At 45.5% G+C, this 21517-nt stretch overlaps 1 protein-coding gene across 1 annotated transcript in view; it reads left to right on the top strand.

The window, feature by feature from the left end:
* NGFR (nerve growth factor receptor) overlaps window positions 1–16298 on the top strand; it is a 28853-nt gene extending 12555 nt beyond the window's left edge. The window contains exons 3-6 of the mRNA XM_072646116.1: window positions 3052–3411; window positions 10817–11069; window positions 12402–12562; window positions 14212–16298. Of these exons, the coding sequence (XP_072502217.1) occupies window positions 3052–3411; window positions 10817–11069; window positions 12402–12562; window positions 14212–14513 (1076 nt within the window). The 3' untranslated portion in view covers window positions 14514–16298. The remainder of the gene's footprint in view (window positions 1–3051; window positions 3412–10816; window positions 11070–12401; window positions 12563–14211) is intronic.
* Window positions 16299–21517: the final 5219 nt, after the last annotated feature.

The following is a 21517-nucleotide window of genomic DNA, read 5'->3' as shown; positions in this document are numbered from 1 at the left end:
TCCGATCTTGGATCTTGGGAGCAAAGGAAAGCTTGGTAACATAACAAGTTAGTTACCATTCTCCATAGGAATTCCTAAGCCTGGAGCAGGGAGCAGTATCTGAAGTCTCCATGCCAAAAATTCACATCCCCATCACTGGGCCTATTTGAACCTGCCTTTCATAGATCAGGTTCACCTAAAAGTCCTGGACACCAATACTTCCCTTGTTTACTACTTACTTATTCCTTCAGCAGCCTTTCTGCCTTCTGCCACTCAGTCCAGAGGAAATTAGGAAGAGAAGACACTTAGGGAAAGAACTGGAGTGGGCATCTGGCTGCCACTCACTTGGAGCTAGAATCCATCCATGCCAAGAATTCACCTCAGGCCCTGAGCACATCACTGACCTGGCTTAATGAGTTACTTTATTCAGAAGAAGAGACCCCAGCAGATTTTCCCCTTGTTCTTAAAACATTTCCCACCCAGCAATCAGTTTTATTTTCACCTTTCTCAGTAGCTAAAACAAAACAAAAACACTACATATTTTACACCCCCTAAAACATATTCCCAGGAGATTGCCTGCCAATTTTCACCCCCTGAGGCCGAAGAGAGCACCCTCCCCTCTGAACCAAAATATTTACAACAGCCGGCCATCCCTCTGTCTCTCAGTCTTTGCTATCCCCTTCTTAAAAACCTCATGGCCTGCTTTATCTATGACTTAAATGGACTTTCTGCTGCCTAACAAATTTTGGTCCCCCTTGGAAGTTAATCTCAATTCTTTTTGTTTGACTCTTCAAGGATCATAAATTCAGACCTACAAGGAATGTCAGAGATCATCTAATCTATCCCCTTGATTTTGCAGCTGATTTTGCAGACCCAGAGAGAGGAAGTGATTAATCCAACATCATATAGGTAGTAAGTAGAGAGACAGGATTTTAATCCGCTCTAATTCTAAAACAAGACTAGTGACCATTTCACCATATGTACCGCCTTTCTCTCTAAAAAGACACCACTGGGCTGCATTTTGTAAAACCTCTTTCTTGAGGGACTTGAAGGTCTTTTCATCTTTCCTACTTTCTTTCCCTCCTTCCTCTCCTTCTCCTCCTGCCTTTCCATGATATTCTTCCCTTTTCCTCTGTCTCTGCCCTTCCCCACCCCTCATCTTCTATCTTATGACCTTTAGATTATTTTTCATCTCTTCATATCTTTGCATAGCCCTGAATTCCAAATCCAAGCTTAGCTTCTACTCTTCTCCATTGGGAGAGGAGTTTCAGCTTTTTCATCTCAGAATTCTCTCCCATTCACTTAGACATTGATTATCCCTCATTTAGAGTTCTTACCCCTGCAGAGTTATGACTTCTCAAATGATGGAGGATGGTGTGGTACTGATATTGGCTGTTACTTTGGACAGATCACTTCTTTCCTTTGATCTCAGTTTCTTATCTGCTAAATGGAAAAAAAGGCTCATATCACAGGATTCCTTAGAAATGTTAGATTATTGTTATTATTTTGTTGTGTAACCTTGGCCTTTCTTTTACCCTGTCTTCATCTACATGCTCATTATGTACATGAAGCAACATGGTCCCACCAAAACATACAGGGTAAGAACATGATGAAGGTGTTCTGTCCAATTTTATTTAATTTTGTTTTTTTGAGGCAAACAGTTAAGAAATTTCCCCAGAGTAATACACCTAGTAAGTGTCTGAGGCCAGATTTGAATTTAGGTCCTCCTGACTTCAGGGCACATGTTGTATCCATTGCACCACATAGCTATCCCTCATTTTTTGAAGTCCATATTCAAGGAGAACCAAAAGATTGGAACCTAAGACTCAGCTTTAAATAATTTGATTCTATCCTATATGAATCCTTTTTCTCTGTGCCCAGTTTCTTCACTTCATAATCGTTCCGCTTCCTGACCCAACATCCCCCTTCCCATTATAAACCTACAGGGCTGGGTAGATTTAGATGGTGATGACTAGAATAACTTTCAGAGTTGAGAGCATCAGAAGTTTGGGTTAGGGGCATGATTGGGACGTCCTACTTGTGATCTGGCCTTCTATAGACCAGGCACCCTCTTTGTTTCTTAGGACATTTTTCAGTGCTAAACCAAATGTTTTTGCCCTTTAAACTTTCTGCTCCTCCCCATACCTTACCTCCTGCTTTCCCAAGCTCCTGAAGAAGGGAAGAAAAGGGAGTGAAGACAGAGAGAAGAATCAATAAACTGAAGGATCTGTAGCCTAGGTGGTTACCATGGCATCTGAACCAGGCCTTGGAGAAAGCAGGGTGGGAACCCCAAAGAGATTAATTTATAATCTTACCTAAAGCAGAAGCACCAGTCCAGGCAAGGGGATTCCAGGGCCTGAGGTGCAACAATCATTTCTGTGCCCTAGCTAGGCACTTTGCCCCTGCATCCTTGTGGCTGGGGGTGTTCACCTGAGAGTGAGAATTTCAGCCCTTTTGGATCCAAGGGAAGTAAATTCATAAGTCCTGCTCTGCTGTGGGAACAGCTCAGTGGCTGGAGATGGAAGAAGGTGAGAGGGAGTGGGAAATGGAAAGTTCAACATCTAAGAGTGAGAGGAAGATATCACTCTTTGGGCCTGGGGGAGGACTCAGTGTCTTAGAATTGTGGGGGCTCAATGTTTGGGGATTATGAGGTAGGAAGATTCTGGGGCTTGTGGAGGGTCAATTTGGGGAAGGGGGAGATAGATAGCTCAGTGTTTAGTGGTTGCAGGGAAGATCCCAGTGTCTAGGGATTGATTGGGAGGGCCAGTTGGTGTCTGGGAATTGGGGAGGGGAGAGGGCAGTGTCTGGGGTCTGGGAGGAAGAGGTTAATGACTGGCAATGGCTGTGTGCGTGTGGAGGGGGGGATCAGTGTGGAAAGGGAGTGAAATGTTAATAGTAGAGGACTCTGAGTTGAGGACTTTTACAATCCTTAAACTCTGGCCTGACCTTGGATGAGGGGGCAGTACCTGCATGGGATGGAGGTGGGCTGCGGGTGGAAGAAGCTATTCCATAATCCCAGGATTATGAGAAGCCTAGGTGTTGATCTGATGCTGCTCTCTTTCTAACCCGCAGGTGTGACTTTCTCAGATACAATCAGTGCCACGGAAGCCTGCAAGCCATGCACCGAGTGCGTGGGGCTGCAGAGCATGTTGGCACCTTGCGTGGAGGCTGACGATGCTGTGTGCCGCTGTGCCTACGGATACTACCAAGACGAAGAGTCAGGGCTCTGCAAACCTTGCAGTGTGTGCGAGCCAGGTTCTGGCCTCGTCTTCTCCTGCCTAGATAAGCAAAACACTGTCTGCGAGGTGTGTCCTGAGGGGACCTACTCAGATGAGGCCAACCACGTGGACCCCTGCCTGCCCTGCACAGCCTGCGAGGAGACGGAACGAGAAACCCGGGAATGCACCCGATGGTCAGACAGGGAGTGTGAAGGTGAGCAGGGAATGGGGCATGACGATGGAGACCAGGGTCAATCCTGGCAGACCTGTGGATAGAGGCAAAGAAGTGGGCACAGATAGGGCGCCTCTCAGAGAGATAGACAAAGGACGAGAACGGAGGAATAAGATGGAATTGAGGAAGGGTGAATGTTGGCCCAGTTTTCTGAAAAAGGAAAGAAAATAATTTACAAGTGAGTTTGATTTCAATTTCTCACAAAATTCTACACCATATTTAGGTTTTCTTTGTTGTTGTTAATGCCTTTTGTTTTAAAGTCACTTTTTTTTTGTCTTTGTATTTCCATCTCCCAAAACAGTGCCCGGCGTATAGAAATAGGGACTTCAACCTGTGATTTAATAGTATAGGAAATACTTGGGTGAGAAAAGTCCCTCCACCAATGTAGGCTTCGTTGCAATTTAGAGATTTAGAGGGATGCCTTGGGCACCAAGAGGTTCAGCGTCCAGAGTTATGCAGCCAGTATGCATCTAAGGAGGGTCTTGAACTCGGATCTTTGTGATTCCAGGCAGTGGTAGACTGCGCCATCTAGCTGCCTCTAGATGTCATACTCAACAGTGAGGGTTCCGAGCATTTTTTATTCTCTTCTAGTGCCATGGATGGTCATTTCAGCTGTTGTAGTTGTTGGGGTTGTTGTTTTCCTGATCCTGCTTATTCCATTCTGAATCCGTTCATATAAGTCTTTCTAAGTTTTCTCCGAATTCTTCATGTTCATTGTTTCTTCCCATGCAGTGATATTTCACTACATTTCTACAGAATATATATTATTAAAGATACGAGTTAGCCATGAATTAGTGAACATTTATTTTTAAAAAGTGGTAATCATAAAGAACAGGCCACTTCTTTTAAAAATATTTTCAAATTTTTTGTTCATTTACATGAAACACATTTTAAAAATTTTTTAAAATTTTGAGTTCCAAATTCTCTCCCTCTCTCCCCCCTCACTGAGATTGCAAGCAATTTGATATAGGTTATATATGAGCAGTCATGCAAAACATAGGTCATTTCTTTTCTAACCTGATTCTTTTTTAAGGAGGGATGCTAAACTGATAGGTTAGGAAACTAGATTTTTATACAAGCACTTGAGAAAGTCCCTTTTGCTATTCTTGCAGAAAAGATAGAGAGACACAGTCTAGATGACAGTCCTTTTAAGTGGGTTTGAAACTGTGAATGGCTGGATCTAAAGAGCTGTGACTAATGTGCCCATGTCTACATGGCAGGAGGACTTCAGTGGGAATGTACTACGAGATCAGGGTTTGACCCTTTGATATATCATATTTTTGTCAGTGACCTGGAAGAAGGCAAATTTACTTACCAAATCTGCTAATGTCAAACCTGAAAAGACTATAAAGGAAAGAAAGAAATGGTTATTGTTATTCAGTTGCATCCAATTCTTTGTGACTCCATTTGGAGTTTTCTTGGCAAAGATACTGGAGTGGTTTGTCATTTCCTTCTTCAGCTCATTTTACAGATGAGAAAACTGAGGCAAACAAGGTTAAGTGACTTGCCTATGATCACACAGTTAGTATCTAAGACTGGATTTAAACTCAGAAAAATGAGTTCATCTCTGCAAACCCAGCTTTCTATCCACTGCACCAACTTGCCGCCAGGAACTGTGCTAAACATTTCTATTCTTTGAAATAATATGTTATTTCATTAGATCTCCATAACAATTCTGGAAAATAGATGGTTATTATCTCCAGTTTGCAATTGGGAAAACTGAGGTATTGTAGGTAGAAGTTAAATGGCTTACCCAGGGTTAAAAAGCTAACAAGTATCAGAGTAGGAATTTGAAACCAAGTCTTTCTGATTCCAGGCCCAGTGCTCTATCCATGGTACTATCTAGCTACTTCAGATAACACAAATAATAGGCAGGTTCTGAAGAGACCTAGGTAAACTGGGATGTTGGGTGGAATCAAAAGAGATGGAATTTGATAGATATCAATGTAAAAAAATCAACTTCACAAGTACAAAATGAGTGAAGCTATGTAATTTGTCTGAAAAAGATCTAAGGGTCTCAGAAGATTGAAAACCTAGTATGAAGTCAAGAGTGTGCTAAAGTGACCAACAAATCTAATGAAGTCTTAGTTTGCCTAAGAGGGCATAATAGCTAGAATTAGGAAAATAACAGTTTCTTGAGATTCTGCTCTGGTCAGACTGTATCTGTTATATCGTGTTCCATAGGAGTTATCTTTTGGAAGGGTACTGATAAGTTAGTGATCATGCAGAGGAAAGCAAGCAGGATGTGGAAAGGTCTTTGCCTCATAATCAGTTACAGGAAATGGGGTTACTTAGCCTGGAGAAGAGAAAACTTGGGAGAAACACGAGGGACATTTTCAAGTATTTGAAAAGTTGTTACATGGAAAGAGGAATAAACTTGTTTATCATGGCCTCAAAGAGCTTTTCATCAGAATTAGAAGGATTGAGTGGAAGACAAAAAGAGGAAAATCTAGACTTGCTGCCCACAAAATCATCCTAGCTATGAGAGTGATGCCCAAGTGGAAGGAGTTGCCTTAGGACCTAGTGGAACCCTCATCAAAAGTCACCCAAGATCTACATAAGTGAAAGCTGACTGCTGATCAGGAATTTATTCTGTAGAGATGATTTTTGCTCAGTTATGAGTTGCACTTAGTGGCCTCCAAGTCTCCTTCTGATTCTGATGTTCTAGGGGTGCTGGGTATGGTGGGGAAGAACCATGGACAAGGTACCATTAATTCACTGTGTGACCTTAGTCAAGTCACTTTTCTTTGTGACACAGTTTTTTTCCTCAGTAAAAAGAAAGGAGTTAGGAAAGAGAATATTGAAGTAGAATCCTTAGAGACTAAGTCTAGGAATAGGGTACACTGAGAAGAGTAAAATAAGTCACTGATGGGGGATAAGGAGAAAAGAATTTTTTTCTCCACAAACCTACTGTGTGCCAACACTGTATTTAGCTAATAAATATTATTTCATTTGACACAACAATAGGTGCTATGATTACTTTATTTTATAGGAAACTGAGGCTAAATGTCTTGCCCAGGATCATACAACTAGGAAGTATCTGAGGTTAAATTTGAACTCAGGTCTTCTTTCCTCCATAGTCAGTCCTCTTTCCACTGCGACTCCTAGTTGCCTCTCATAGCACTTTAAAGTTTGCTAAGCGCTTGCCTCACAACAATTCTATGAGGTAATTAGTACAAGGGTTATTACTCCCATTTTACAGATGAGGAAACTGAGGCTGAGAGAGGTTAAGTGACTTGCTCAGTATCACACAGTCAATGAATGTCTGATCAGGATTTGAACTCAGGTCTCCTGAATCCAAGTCATGGTTCTTTCCACTATGCAAGGACAGGGGTTGGAGAACAAGAGGTGAGTAGAGATTTACATCAGAGGATCATAAGATGTGAATACTGAGCAAGAATCTCTTCTAAAATGAATGCTTTACAGAGAAGACAATTGAGATCCAGAGAGGGGGAGTGCTTTGTTGAAGATCACACTTACTCGGTGGCAGAGCCAATCCTAGCATACATCTCTATTTTCTGAGAACTGTGCTCTCCTCTTAAAAGAAGGGAAAGGGGCAGGGGTTTAGGGAACATAGGACTTGAAGAGACTTTGCTCAAGGAATTCAGAAACACAGCGTCTGATTGGATAGAACTCTCAAAAGTGTCAGTTTGTGAATGGAGGTGGAGTTGGGGGGTCAGGAAGCATCGGGTATGGGGGAGGCAGGAGGCAGGCAGCAGGAGTTCCTCCAGGGATGAACTAGGAAAGTAATGGTGATAATCCTCTGTAAGGGTGTTGGAGACATGAGGACCATGAAGAAAAGAAAGGAGAAGAAAGACTTCTAAAGGAAATTCCAAGTTATTTTTGGTCCTTGGTTTATTATTTCTATTCCCAGAAATATGGTGGGTTCGTGAGGTGAGGAGGGCAATTCCAACCTGAGAACCAGTGAAAAAGCCTCACATCGGGGGTGGGGGAAGAAGGGAGCTGGCAAGTGAAAGTGGTGTTTTCTCAGGGACAGAGTCCTAACATCAGGGTAACAGCTTGGAAGGGGATTTCTAGGGGATTACTATCAGCAGAAAGGGATTTCTATTGGCACTGTTACAAAAGGTTAGCTTCAGCCTACTCCTAGTTGACCCTTAGCACTAAGGACTGAACCATGAGCAGAGCTTTCTCCTAGGCAATGGGAAAGAGGAAATACAGGTCCACTCTTGGTGGGCCTCCAGTCTGACCAAGGACCTATGGTTCCTGCCCTCAGGAAGCTCTAAACTCCTCACCAGCTGTAAGTTCTCTCTGAAACAGGGCAAGGATGGAGAAGGTTTCTCTTTTTCCTCCATCTGGGCTCACACCAGGGGTGTGTGTGTGTGTGTGTGTGTGTGTGTGTGTGTGTGTGTGCGCGTATGTATGTTACTTACATGTTCGTATGTGGGTGCCTCTGTGTGTACACCTTCTGGGAAATAGAAAGGAGTAGGAGTGCTGTGCCCTTGTAGAAGATCTTAAAGTAGGTGATTGGTGGGTAGAAGGAGAAAAAATAAAAGCCTGGAAACTCATTGCTTCCAGGCAGAGCCAGAAAGGGAAGAGTTTCCCTACCTGAGCGTCTCTCCTTGGGCAAGTTGGGACAGCCCATGTTTGGGAAAAGGCCAGATAAGGGCTTAGAAGCAGAGGAAGGAGATGTTTGGAGGAGAGATGGATGGTTTGCCACTGGGGGACATTTGTAAACATCTTGCTAGCTTCCCCCATCTGGTTCCTTCCAAAATATGCAGGCATTAGCAGTTCTGGGAAATGGAATTAGGCTCTTAATTTGATTGTCCTGCACCCCTATGATAACATACTTTCCTGGATATATGTATCAAATACTAATAAGATGACCTGCCCTCCAGTGTGCAATGACACCTTTGCACCTGGGCTAACCATCAAGTTTGATTTAAAATGAAAAGCAGGGGGTGGGGGAGATGCAAAAGCAGGTCTGTTTGTCAATCATCCCAAGCTTCTCCCTCCCTCCTTGCCACCCAGAGCTAGCTTCTAGTCTGGAAACAGCTATCCAGACAGGCCAAAGGTTTGGCAGGTTGGGATGCTAGGGGACATGGCCACATCTGGATCTCATTTCCCACCCACCTCCCACCCCCCCAAAATTAGAGGGAATTGGGAAGATGGAGGGGGAAAAGGGGTCAGGGGTGGGAATAAAACTCATTATTGGCTCTTGACCCAAATTCCATCCATTCTGGCCCTAGAAAACCCCTCTCCTGTTCCCTTCCTCCTATACCACGGACCTCCCTGGTAATTACCATAATTACCTGACTAGCCACTTCCCTTGTAAACTAACGGACCCTGTTGATATCCAGTCCCTTTAGCCTGACTGAGTATGTTTGCTATAGTCTGAGAAGAGGACATGACAAAATCTGAAGGACAGTGGTTGGGAGGGAAGAGGAAGAGATTGTGGGGACATCCATCAGAGTATAAATGGTGGTTCTGGAGGCCCACAAAGGAAAGCAATTCACCCCAAAAGTCATACAGCATGGTCATGGCAAAAGTTCAGGAAGCTTTGCCTTCTCTGATGCTGCCAGATGACTCAGCTGGTGTCTCACCCCAGGGGTGGGATGGTCGGCTTGCAGCAGATGGTTTACCTCTCCTCACCATCTCTCCCAATCAGATGGACTCCAGATACACATCTGGAAGACACATCCCTCAGCAGGGACTGAAACATAGATGCTTTGAAGTGACTTTATCCTCAAGTCAAGGAAATACAGGCAGGCAAAGAGGTAGTTCCTGTTTGGATGAGTGAACCAGGGGATACTTTGGAGGGGTAGGGGTAGGAAAGAAGAGGGGCCTGCCTAGTAGATGCAGCCTATAAGACATCTTGTCTCTTCTCTCCCTTCGGTCAGCCCTCACATGGCTGAGGATAAGCATTCCATGCCTAGACAGATACCCCAGGGCATCTATAGGCTATAATAGCTGGCAGCGGGTGCCCCCCTGCCTAGATGGTGAAATGGAAAATCCTACCCACTTCTGCCATGAGATGCCTGATCTAGCAGGGAAGCTGGCAGTGCTCAGCTGGCACAAGCACAGGACCAAAGTATCTAACCTTTCCTTTTTCCCACCAGTAGGCATTGTTTGCTTTCTTGGCTCAGAAACCTACAACCTCCCTTCATTTCCCAGAGTGTGGGTGTTACTCCCTCCCCATTAAGGGTTAAGTCTGCCCTATGGTGGTTCTTTGGGTGGCAAGATCAGACACATTGTGGGGCCGGGCCAAGCAGGGCTCTTGCTAATTCAGAAACAGATGTTGGGCTTTGCCTAGTCATGGACCAAGGAAAGGGTGCCATCAGTAGAGCCCTTCAGTTTCCAAGGAGTCATGGTGGCATGGACTGAGTGATAGGGGGTAGGACAGGACAGGGACAAAAGCCAGCTCCTTATAGAAGCTGCATATCTCCTCTGTCTAAACTTGAGAAAGTATCTCCCGTTCTTCAGGGTAAGGCTTGATGGGGGCAGCTTGTTTCCCAGAATCCCATAGCACTGAGGTTTATTGGTGGGTTGGAGGATTCTGATTCGAGGCCATTGCTGTTGTCCATTTCCTGCCTTTGCTCTTAGCCCTGGCCATTCTCTCCTGGCATCTGTATATACACATCTACAACACAACTATTCACAAACAATGAAAATAATAATTGATGCTATTTGTATATAGCTTTCCACTCTGCAAAGTTCTTTATATAGATTTATTTTATTTGATCCCCAGAATAACCTGTTAGTAGGCACTAACACTCTCATTTTACAGATGAGGAAATAGTTTCGGTGATTTTTCTCAAGATCACACAGCTAGTAAATATCACAGTCTGGACTTCCAACTCAGATGCCAAGTCCAGCACTCTTCTGCTAGCCTGGACACCTTTATCCACTTACCCTTTCTGATGCAGTTTAAGGGGTTCAGGGACCCCCCCCAAAGACTGGAGTACAGGAGAAGATAGTCTGGAATAAATCCATGGACTCAATCATTCTTTAAGTCAAGGTGTCAGAGGTTTATTGTAATGCCAATATGGTGGGTAGAGCTCCTTAAGGAACTTGCATTCCTTAAAGAACTTGCCCACCATATTGGCATTACAAAAGGGGGCCACAGAAATGATAAGGTTTAAGAAGTTCAGGGGACCCCCCCAAAGACCAGAGTACAGGAGCCCTATTGGCACTCCAGCCATCTACAGGCTTACAAGCACCTCATCATTTCCATTCCTATCACCCTATGCCTCAGAAATGTGCAATGGGGGAGTCTTAAGGTGAGAGGGGCTTCTGATTTGAGCTGGGGTCTTAGGTAAAGGGAAAGTGTAAGCAAGGAAGACTGAGGGGTGAGGCAGTCGATGGAGAGAATGCAAAGTAAGGGTGGGGAGGACTTACTCACCTCCTGTGTCTTGTAATCCTTGGACAGAGATCCCAGCCCGCTGGACAACCCGGACCACACCTTTGCTGGGCTCTGACAGCCCACCCCCAATCACCCAGGAGCCTCATGAGCCCCCAGAACCTGAAACTGAGGCCAGCACAGTGGCTGATGTGGTGACTACTGTGATGGGCAGCTCCCAACCCGTAGTGACTCGAGGTACCACTGACAATCTCATCCCTGTCTACTGCTCCATCCTGGCTGCGGTGGTTGTGGGTCTGCTGGCCTACATTGTCTTCAAGAGGTAAGTAAGAGGGCTGAGGGCCTGTGGGCTTGAAGCCTTTCAGTTCAGATATCTGACTTTTACCTTTGGTCTTAGATTTTTCCACATTTATGGAAAGAGAATTGTAATTATAATTTGGTCTCTTGACCATTGACCCAGAATCACAAAATCATAAGCTATTCGGTCACAATGGAAGCTTAGAACAAAGGATATCAGAACTAGGAGGGACCTTGGAATAGAATGTCAGAACTGGAAAGGACCTTCAAATGCCAGATCTGGGAGGGATTTAAAGATTATAGAGTCCATTTTACAGAGGAGAAAACTAAAACTCAGGGAGAAAAATGACTTGCCCAAAGTCACACAGTTCTTTCCTCTTAATTATGGACTAAAGTTCTATTCTCTAGACATTTAGGGGTTGGAGTATTAAATCTCTGAGTTGGAAAAGGCTTCAAAAATCATTTTGTCCAGCCTATACCGGAGTAGGGATCTACTATATAACGTGTCTGACAAATAATAATTCAGTCTATTCCTCCTGGGGCAGCCTACTTCATTTTTGGATAGTCATAATTGTGAGGATATTTGGCCTTTGATTCTGGAAGCTGAGTCTTTGACTCATGACCCGAACCCCAAAATGCATGTATCTTTTTACTTCAGCTGAGAACCAGACTCAGTTTTTCCATCTGCTTCCCAGCCTCTGGATATGATAGAAGAAAGTGAATTCATGTGGGCAGAGAGCTAAAAAGAAATCAGTAGCTCCTTCCTCCATTCTTCCTTCCCTCCTTTCTTCCTTCCCTCCCTTCTTACTTCCATCCCTTCTACCCTCCTTTCTTCTTCCCTTTCTCCCTCCCTCCATTTCTCCCTCCTCTTCTTCCTTCCTTCCTCTTTCCTCCCCCCATTTTTCCTCCCTTGTCCCTCCCTCCCTTCCTCCTTCCTTCTTTCCCACATTCCTTCCTTCCTTCCTTCTTTCTTTCCCTCATCAGTAGCTCAGCCTTTATCTAATGTCTTTTTCACAGTTCCTAGGCTTTACCTGCTGGGTGGTCACTCACTGGGTGCAGAAAATGTATGTAAGATATGGTCTCTTCCTTCATGAAGCTTAACATTCTAGATAAAGGTGATAGATAAGAACTATAATACATGTTACTGAATAAATGCACAAGAGAAGTAGAAAACAATGTCACTGCCACCCCATTATATATATGTCCCACCCATGCACATGACCACTCACATGTATGCATTATGTATGATTAGTAGTACTTATGCTACACATACACACGAGTATCCAAGGCCATATGCAAATGTAAGCCAGGACTGGCACCAGCTTGAAGCACTGGGCCTGGCCCTGTCTGCCCACAGGTGGAACAGCTGTAAGCAGAATAAGCAAGGTGCCAACAATCGGCCTGTGAACCAGACGCCATCACCAGAGGGGGAGAAGCTGCACAGTGACAGTGGCATCTCCGTGGATAGCCAGAGTCTCCATGACCAGCAGCCCCAGACTCAGACAGCTCAAGTCCAAGGTACCTGGACCTGGGGCTCAGGGGGAATCCTCCACACACCTTGGGACACCCATGGGCACCCTCCCCTGAGTTCTGATAAAATAGGCTGTTGTAGTAAGGATGGAGGTTAGACTTAAAGAGGAGGAAAGTAACCAAGGCAAGTGAATGGTATTACCTTTTTCCAAGGAATAATCTGAAAGAGAAATTTCTGTATTGATGATGATAAAACAATGATAATCATAGCTAGCATTTATGTAGCCCCCTAAGGTCTGTAAGTCACATTGCATGTTATCTCATTTGATCCTTATGACAACTTTGTGAAGTAGGTCCCCATTTTGCAGATGAGGAAACTAAGGCACAGAAGGTGACCTGCACAGGGTTTTGCACCTAGTAAGTGTCTGAGGCAGGATTCGAACTCAGGTGTTCCAGACTAAGTCCAGCATTCTATGGACCATCTAACTATTTCTATGCATCTAGAACTGAAGAGGGGAGTGGTCAGCACAGACTTTGGGGAAATGGAGATGACCTTGGAAACCCCTTCCAGCCAGAGGAGCTGGGAGGTCTTTTCTAAACCAGAACTTCCAGACTCATCAAGCTAATTGCCCCCCTGGGGCTAATTACCCCAGAAAGTGGCTGCAATTAGCCTCCTGCCCCAGACTTCCCAGGGACAAGTGGTTAATTATGTCCCTAATTAGCCACCCATAGCATGGTTCCAGTTCACCCACTAGGCATTTGTACCTTCCCATAGACCATTCAGAGTGGAGTTCTGTCTCACACCCCCTCCTCTTCCCTCTTTGTCTCTCCCCACCCCCACCCCCACCCCCATCATTGGTCGGTTGGAGGAGGAGGGAGTGGACCTGGGAGCAAGAACAGCAGAATTTACCTTGACTATGCCCCTGACTTAGAGTGGTCACATTCTCTCCCTGTGCTTTTCTCTCAGTTCATGGGATCTGGAAGTGAACTCCATCTCAGAATAATGTTTTTTTTTAAATGCATGAGAGAAAATATATAGGTTTCCAATTATATTGAAAAAATACGTAATTGTTTTCCTGTCAAAGTTCACAGAACCCTTGCAATATATCCATGGACCCTTTGAGTTCATGGATTAAAATTCAAAAACGACTGATCTACCCAAAGACCTCATTTTGTAGATGAGAAAACTAAGAGCCAAAGGTAAATAACTCATTAGTCTTAATACTTCCAGCTCTAAGTCTATGAATTTTCCTTTTGGACAGATGACACAACCATTGATGTTGTTTAGTAGATTCAGTTGTGTCCAGCACTTCATGACCATGTGTATCATATTGTCCATGTGGTTTTCTTGGCAAAGGTACAGTAGTGGTTTGCCATTTCCTTCCCCTGTGGATTAAGGCAAAAGGAAGTTAAGTGACTTGCTCAGGGATCATATAGCTAACAAGCATCTGAGGTGGGGCTTGAACTCAGGTCTTTCTGACTCTAGGCCCAGTGCTCTATCAGCTCACTGAGCTACCTGGCTGCCTTGATACAACCTATTCTGAGTCCTTTATCCATGGTCTCACGTCTTCTACAAGTCTAACCTCCAAACCCTGCTGCTTCAAGGCTAGTTCATTCCCCAGAAGGGAGTCTCCCACTGTCCATCTTGTAAGGGGTGCACCTCTCCCTGCCTGACTACCCTCCCAACTCTCTTGCAGCTCTCAAGGGGGATGGAGGTCTGTACAGCAGCCTCCCACCAGCCAAACGGGAAGAAGTTGAAAAGTTGCTGAATAGCTCCTCTGGAGACACCTGGCGACACCTGGCAGGGGAGCTGGGCTACCTGCCCGAGCATATAGACTCCCTCACCCAAGAGGACTGCCCTGTCCGGGCTCTGCTCGACAGCTGGGCTGCCCAAGACAGTGCCACCCTGGACGCCCTCTATGCTGCCCTGCGCCGGATCCAGAGGGGAGACATTGTGGAGAACCTCTACAGCGAGTCCACTGCCACCTCCCCCGTTTGAGCAGGCATTGGGGCGCCCCTCCCTCCCCTCAACCCCTTCCCCTCAGCATCCCACAGGGCGGAGCCCTTCAGATGTGAAGGAAACTGGAGAGGGAGGAGAGACTTCCTTCTGTTCAAGGGGAGTCACCCTTTTGGCTAATGGTTACCCACGGGGGTGTCTTCTCCCTCACTCCCTCAGCAGGTCCTCAGACGTTCTTTCAGACTGTCTCAGACACTCGAGCCAAATCCTCAAGGAGGCCCACTGGAGAGTGACCCTCCTTCTCTCCAGGGGGTAGAGGTCAAAGGTCATGGAGTGGGCTTCCATTCTTTTCCTCGATTTCCCTCTCTTGACCATCCTGATTTCCATATGTGATAGCAGCCCCTCCCTCCTCACTTTCTTCTCTTTCCCCTGCTCTCTACCTCCAACTCCTGCCTTCTGGTTGTGGAGAAGGGGCTTGGGGCAGAAGGTAAGGAGAAAAGACATCCTCTCGCCCCCATGACCACAAGCTCAGTGACAGAAAGGGGATTTGGTAAAAGGCAGGAAGATATGGTCATGTGGACTTGACACTGTGAACCCCAGGGGTGAAATACTGTCCTCTGATGAACTTTGAATTCCAACTGCTCTATTATTCCTACTCTACTCTTCTGGTCAGATTCCTGGCAGTGAAAAATCACAGAATCTTACATGGGCAGACTTGGCAGGGACCCACGCAACCATCTAGTTCCTCTCCATTTACCGTGTCCTTTTATAGGACACTGAGGCCCAGAGAGGGGGAAATGACTTGTCCAAGGTCACACAAACACCCATCAGTAATGATGAATTCTTCTCCCTATAAGGAAAGCAGGAAAGTGGGGAATAGGGGATCTTCCCTTGCAGATACAGATTCACCCTTACCCCAGACTTCTAGGTGTCCCTACTCCTTTGCCCAAGAGATCAGGGTCATGAGATGGGGCTATTTTGGTCAATGTGTGTGACTGAGTAATTCTGTTGGTGGCTGCTATCCTTGATAGGGCCCCCCACCATCCCATCACACACACACATGCACACACACATGCACACACGCACACACACACATACACATACACACATACACTTCTCTTCAATAATCTCTTGAGCTGGGACAGGATCCTGTCTCCAGAAGCTGCCAGAGAAGATTCTGAGGGAATTTAAAATCTGTCCTCCCTCTTCATTTTCTTCACCCAGGGTTTGGCGGTTCCAGCCCTGGACCAAGCCAGTGATCCCTCCCTTCTAACACTCCACCGCCTCCAGAATAGGAAAACAGAGGGAGGCTGATCATACAGGAATGCCTTTCTCTCCATCCCCCACTCCTAGGCACCTTGAGGGGCAGAGAATTCCTTTCACTGTGGTTGCAAGGCCAGTTAGATCTGGGATGAAGGATGAAGGCTGATCAGATCTAGGCTGGGGGCGGGGCAGGAGAGGATCAGTTTGAAAAGTAAACTTCAGTATCAGAGAAGCAGGATAGTAGGAGGATTAGATTGTACTCAACTTAAGAGTACTCTCCCAGGTATTCGGGACCTGGAAAGGACTCCTCTTCCCATCTTGATCATCAGGCAGAGGAAGGACAGAGGGGAATGACCATCATTTTTATCAATGGAATTTCCACCACCCTCTGCTCCCATCCTGTTTTCCTCAGGCCTGGAAAAGTGATGTTGCAAAAACGGTGATCCTCTTTTTACTTATCCTGGAGTAAAGAAGAGATTCCCAGGCCCTGGGAGAGGCCTGCTAAGGGCCCCTTCCTTTTGACTTGGGAGAGGGCTCTCCAGGACCCGTGTAAGAAAGCAAGGATTTTTTTTTTTTTTTTTTGGCATGGAGGCAGGGCGAGATCATGACGGAAACTGTGGAAACCCGGAAACTGTACATAATGCCATCTCTTTGACTTGCTTCTGTCTGGGGGAATGAGAGGCTTGTCCTTGTGGTCACTCCCTGAAGTAGAGTTTTATTTATTTCTCCCTCCCTTTGAGAAGGAGGGGGTTGGCATGGGGGTGGGGTTGGGAGTTGCTCCACTTGGGAGAAGGTTTTGCAAGTATGTTTTAGCATGTGTATGGGTGCTTGGCCCCTCTGACCCTGAAATCCTTTTTACTATACCCCCATTGGATTGGAGGTGACATTCCCCCTTTTTCCCGTGGGAGCAGGGGTGGGGGGATTGTTGTTCACAGCCTCCATATCTGTCCCTCTGTTTGTCCGCCCTTCAGTCCTCAATACCCTGTCCCCTTGCATCCTGTGTAATTGTCTCTTGAACCTTCTTGAAACCAACACATAAAACATAAAGGATGATAATTAAATTGCAAAAAAAAAAAAGTACAGATTTTTGGGTAATAAATATTAAGGGAAGAGGGAAAAATGGAAAGAAGGGGAAACCAGGTATCTTATCCAGACTTCAAGATTGGTTTCCCTCACCCTCCATAGGGAAAGTTTTCAAAGAAAATCAAGTAAAATTTTGCAGTCATGAGGTGGTTAATTTTTCATGCTAACGAGAAGAGTCGGAGGGCAGTAGGGAACCATTCTCACTTCCACCCCCTCTTCTGAGGCTGGAGAGGGAAAGTGAAATTGACTAGGCATGAAAATGACCAGCAGTGAACTTGACCTCTATGTCATAAGTGAAACTGATCACAGGGGAACAATAGACTTGATGAAGGGAGCTTACTCACTCTCCAACACCTACAGCCACTCAGATGGCCTGGCCAGTAACCAACCCTCTCCTAACAAGTTTGATTCCAGATGTCAGTCGGGACCTCATCCTGTAGTCAGGCAGGGAGGTCCCCCTACCCAGTTCTCCAGGGAAAGGCCTGGGCCAAAATTCCCAAATCCCTTGAATCGTTTCTTGGCTTCTGCCAGCCTGATTCAGCTTTGATCCTGACCCAGCTGGTGCCAGCTCTTGGCACTGCTCTCAGAGTTCATTCAAAGCTACTGCTGTTCTCTGCTGCCCTCTCGTTCCAGGCCCTCCTCTCCTATATTCAGCCCTTCTGCCCTCCTCCTCCTCTTCCTCCATCTCTCTGGCTACAGAGTGCAGGGTCTGGGAATCTTCAAGTTCTTTAGCCCTCTGCAGCTCCCTGGCTCTGTCCACTACAGATTCTGGCTCTGTGGTAGGCTGGGAAGAGATTACTGTCCTCCAAAGGAAAAACAAACAACATCAGCCTCTGGAGCCCAAGGAGGGAAGCCAAAATTGCCTTAGCCAGAAGTCTGGACAGTTTGAGGGAATGGAGATCATTGAGAGACTGAGGAGGAGGAGAGGTATTTAGGCTCACCACTCTTTCTTTACCCTTTAATTCCACAAATTGAAGATATTCTGTCGATGTCCTAGAGAGAGATTCAGATGAAAGAGACACCATCCTTGCCTCCAGGAGTTTCCAATCTGAGAGTATAAGGCAGAAGTTGCCTACAAACTAAAGAACTAACACACAGTAGAGCTGTGAATTAGTCTAATAACTAGATTCTAGTTATTCTGAAAAGTATTTGGAATGTGGCAAGAAAAGTGAGTAGGCTATATCTTTGGTGCCAATATTTGCCACAAGAAGGTCAAAAACCAAAAGAAGGGTCCTACATATAACAACCTCAGTGGGGAGACCCCCTGATCTCAGGCATCTCCCAAGCTGATGGAGGAAAGGAGGACACACCTTTAGAACAGTGACACATAAACCAGTCAAAAGTATAATATACAAAAGGAATCCCATTCTCCCAAGAAGGGAGAGGTAAAGGAGCAATGAGACCCCAAAGAAGATAACCAAAGAAACACTGCCCAAAGTGTTGCAAAGGCTGAAATTTGAAGGGTTCTCTAGAACTGGAACTTTGCTTGTTGTTTATTCAGTTGTTTTTCAGTCATTGACCTCCATTTGGGATTTTCTTAGCAGAGATACTGAAGTGGTTTTGCCATTTCCTTCCCCAACTCATTTTACAAATGAGGAAACTGAGGCAAGTAAGGTTAAATGACTTGCCCGGGTTCACACAGCTAGTAAGTGTCTGAGGCCAGAGTAGAACTAGGGAAGATGAGTTTTCCAGACTATAAGCCTGTCACTCTAACCCCTGTACCACCCAGCTAGAACTTAGAGATCACTAAGATTGGTTCCCCCTTTCACTGATGCAGAAGCTGGCTGAGTGATGTGCATAAGGCCACAAAAGTAATAAGCAAATAGGAATTCATGGAAGTGTGTCTGGAATCAGAGGACCTGGGTTGGCATGTCCATTCTCACTTACCACCTGTGGGACTTTGGGCAAGTTGTTTAATATCTTGGCCTCTGTTTCCTCACCTGTCAGATTGGAGGATCAGACGAGATGGCTTCTAGGATCTCTTGCAGCTCTAAATCTGTATTCATAGGAACTGCAATTACAACCCAGATTTCTAGCTATTACCTCACTCAGCCTCCTAAGGGGTTTTCTCTACAATGGTGTCAAGATATTAGGAAGAAAGGGACTATTTGGAATTTGTATAATGCCCCAGTCTTGGGAAGAATCTTTCTAGGAGAAAAGAAAAGGAAAACTGAAGTAGAGATCACGATGTAGAGCCCTGAGTCCCAACCCTCAGCCCTCTGTCTTCACTGAGAGAGGCAGGGGCTAGAAGCATATTTCAGAGGGCTATGCCCATCAGTAGAAGAAGTGCTGTTGTATTGGTGGGACCAATTTAGGGTTCCTGTTGAGGAGACAAAGGGCACCCATCAGAGGGTTCTACTTTTGGAGAAAGAATTCCCAGGTCCCATCTGGAAAGTCTACCATCTTAAGCTCTCTTTCTCTTGGCAGTCAGACTTTAGCTTAAAAAGGCTTTGGATTCTCACTGCATCCTGGGCCATCTCCAGTTGTCCTCATCTATATCTGGCCACTGGACCCAGATGGTTCTGGAGGAGAAAGTAATGCTGGTGACTTTGTACAGCCCTCCCTCTCCTAAATCCAATTCATTTGCAAGTCATGGCTTCATCTTCCTGATGTTATAGTCCTCTTTGAGGATAAGGGATAAACCACACCCTACCACAGTCCTCCAAGCTGAGTATACCTTTGGGGCAGAGTTCTGTGCTAGATATTAGGAGGAGATTCAGGAGGAGGAGATATTCTTGCCTTCAGGAAGTTTCCAGTATTAGAGAGAGATAGCAGTTACCCATACATTAATACATCACTTGGGGATGATTTTTGAATTGAATTTCCATTCTGGAAAGCCCCCTCAGGGTGGAGAGGTGCGGAGGAAAAGACTTCCCCTTTCTTTCCTCAAGCTTTTTCCTTTCTCATTTCTAATCTCAACTCCTCTGTTTTGTAGCTCCTTCCATTTTGCTTTACCTCCATGATAGGCTCTGGGACCTAATGTCTGACGCAATGAGGTAGGCCTCTCCCCATTTCTGACCTTAGTTCTCAGTGTAGCCTTGGCCCATCTGCTCTTATCCTGACCTCAGGAGGATCAGATTATAGGGGATCCCCTGCCTCTCCCCCTCACACACTTTTGGAGGACCTAAAGTGTGTGATTCTGTTATGCCAGTCTTCCATCATCATATTCCTGAATCACAGACCCTCTTTCTCACCCTTGGAGTTTGGGAAAAGGGAAGAAGAGAAACTCAGTACCTTCATCCCTTTCCATTATCCTGGCTCCCCAACTCGGGATGAAGGTGGGAAGAAGGAGAGACAAACCATTCGATTTCAGGGACTTGATCACTTCAGGGGTTCAATTTTGGAGAGGAGAAACCAGGGTTAGGGTTGGAGTCAAGAGGAAACACTTCCCAAGATTTCCTGGGGTAGGGGGTCTGCTGACCATATGTCTGTGGGGAGGCAGCTTCTTAGTAATACAAAGCAGATTCCTCTCTCCCTGTGGCAGCTGGTGGGCTGATTGCCAAGGGAGAGAGGGAAGAAGGGGGCTTGGGCCCCAAGCTGTCTGCATACAGCAATGTTTGAGACCCAGAAATCTGGTCTTAGGAGATACTGGCCTGCAGTTACCCCCAGTGCTTTCCCGCCTTCTCTCCCTGCAACCCCTTCTGCCTTCGCTCAGGATTCCATTGCCTTCATCTTGAATCCCTCACACTCTCAATATCCCTACTAAGAGTTTCCATATTTCAGTACCCCACCTGAGCTTGCCCTCTCTCCTGAAGTATCTCAGATCTTAAACTTTTCCTACTTCCATTAATAGCTTCCATTTTCACTCCCTCCTAGTCTACCTGAACCCATGAGGTATCAAAGGCTGATAATGACTTCATGTGCTATCCTTCCCATTGCCATTTAAACACTGTTCACAGACTAGATCTCCATTTAATTGAATTCCCTCATTTTACAGAAAAGGGAACTAAAATGACACAAGTGGCAACTTATCCACCTCGAATTTAACCCCCATATTCCCTGATTCAGTGTTCTTGTCACTACATCATGTACAAGAGAGTTGTGCTAGATGATCTCTCAGGTTCCTTTCAGCTCTGATAGTCTCAGATTCTCTAGGGATATGCTCATACTTATATTGCAGTTACTATGACAGACCCAGTTAGAGAGATAGTCACCATTCAGGAAGGGGCTTTGCCGGGAAACCACTCAAATTTTGTGACTCAGGCAGCCATCTTATTTTGCCCCATTTGCTCTTCTACCACATTGGCTCGTCATTTCCTGGGAATCTCTTAGACAGCCCTTCCTGTTCCTCTCATTCCTTTTCTATCTTCTCAGGGTTTCTCTGAATGATTCTATCCAGCTGGATAGATGGAATCTTTGATAGAAAGTCTTATCTTTGCTGCTTCCATAAGACTGGAAACTACCAGAAGGCATGGATCATCTCTCTACCTTCTTCTAAATCTCTTGCTGCTACCCAGCTAAGGCTCTGTCCTCAAAGAGATTTCATGGTGGACATCAAATTGTCTAACAGATTGTTTACTGTAGAGGCTGCCTAATGTAAATCCTACACCCTGACGCCCCTTCCCTACCCTCCCCATTAATGTAATCACAGAAGGTTCAGACAGCTGAACATCAAGGGTATAAATTAGGTTCAAACTAATTAATTAATCAATTTGGGAGTGAAGTACTTTGCTTATTGGTTGAAGATAGGTGATGCCACA

Source organism: Notamacropus eugenii, chromosome 2 (genome assembly GCF_028372415.1).
Source record: "Notamacropus eugenii isolate mMacEug1 chromosome 2, mMacEug1.pri_v2, whole genome shotgun sequence".
NCBI lineage: Eukaryota > Metazoa > Chordata > Mammalia > Diprotodontia > Macropodidae > Notamacropus > Notamacropus eugenii.
Note: the sequence above shows the minus strand (reverse complement) of the source record. Positions and strands in the feature narration are given on the sequence as shown.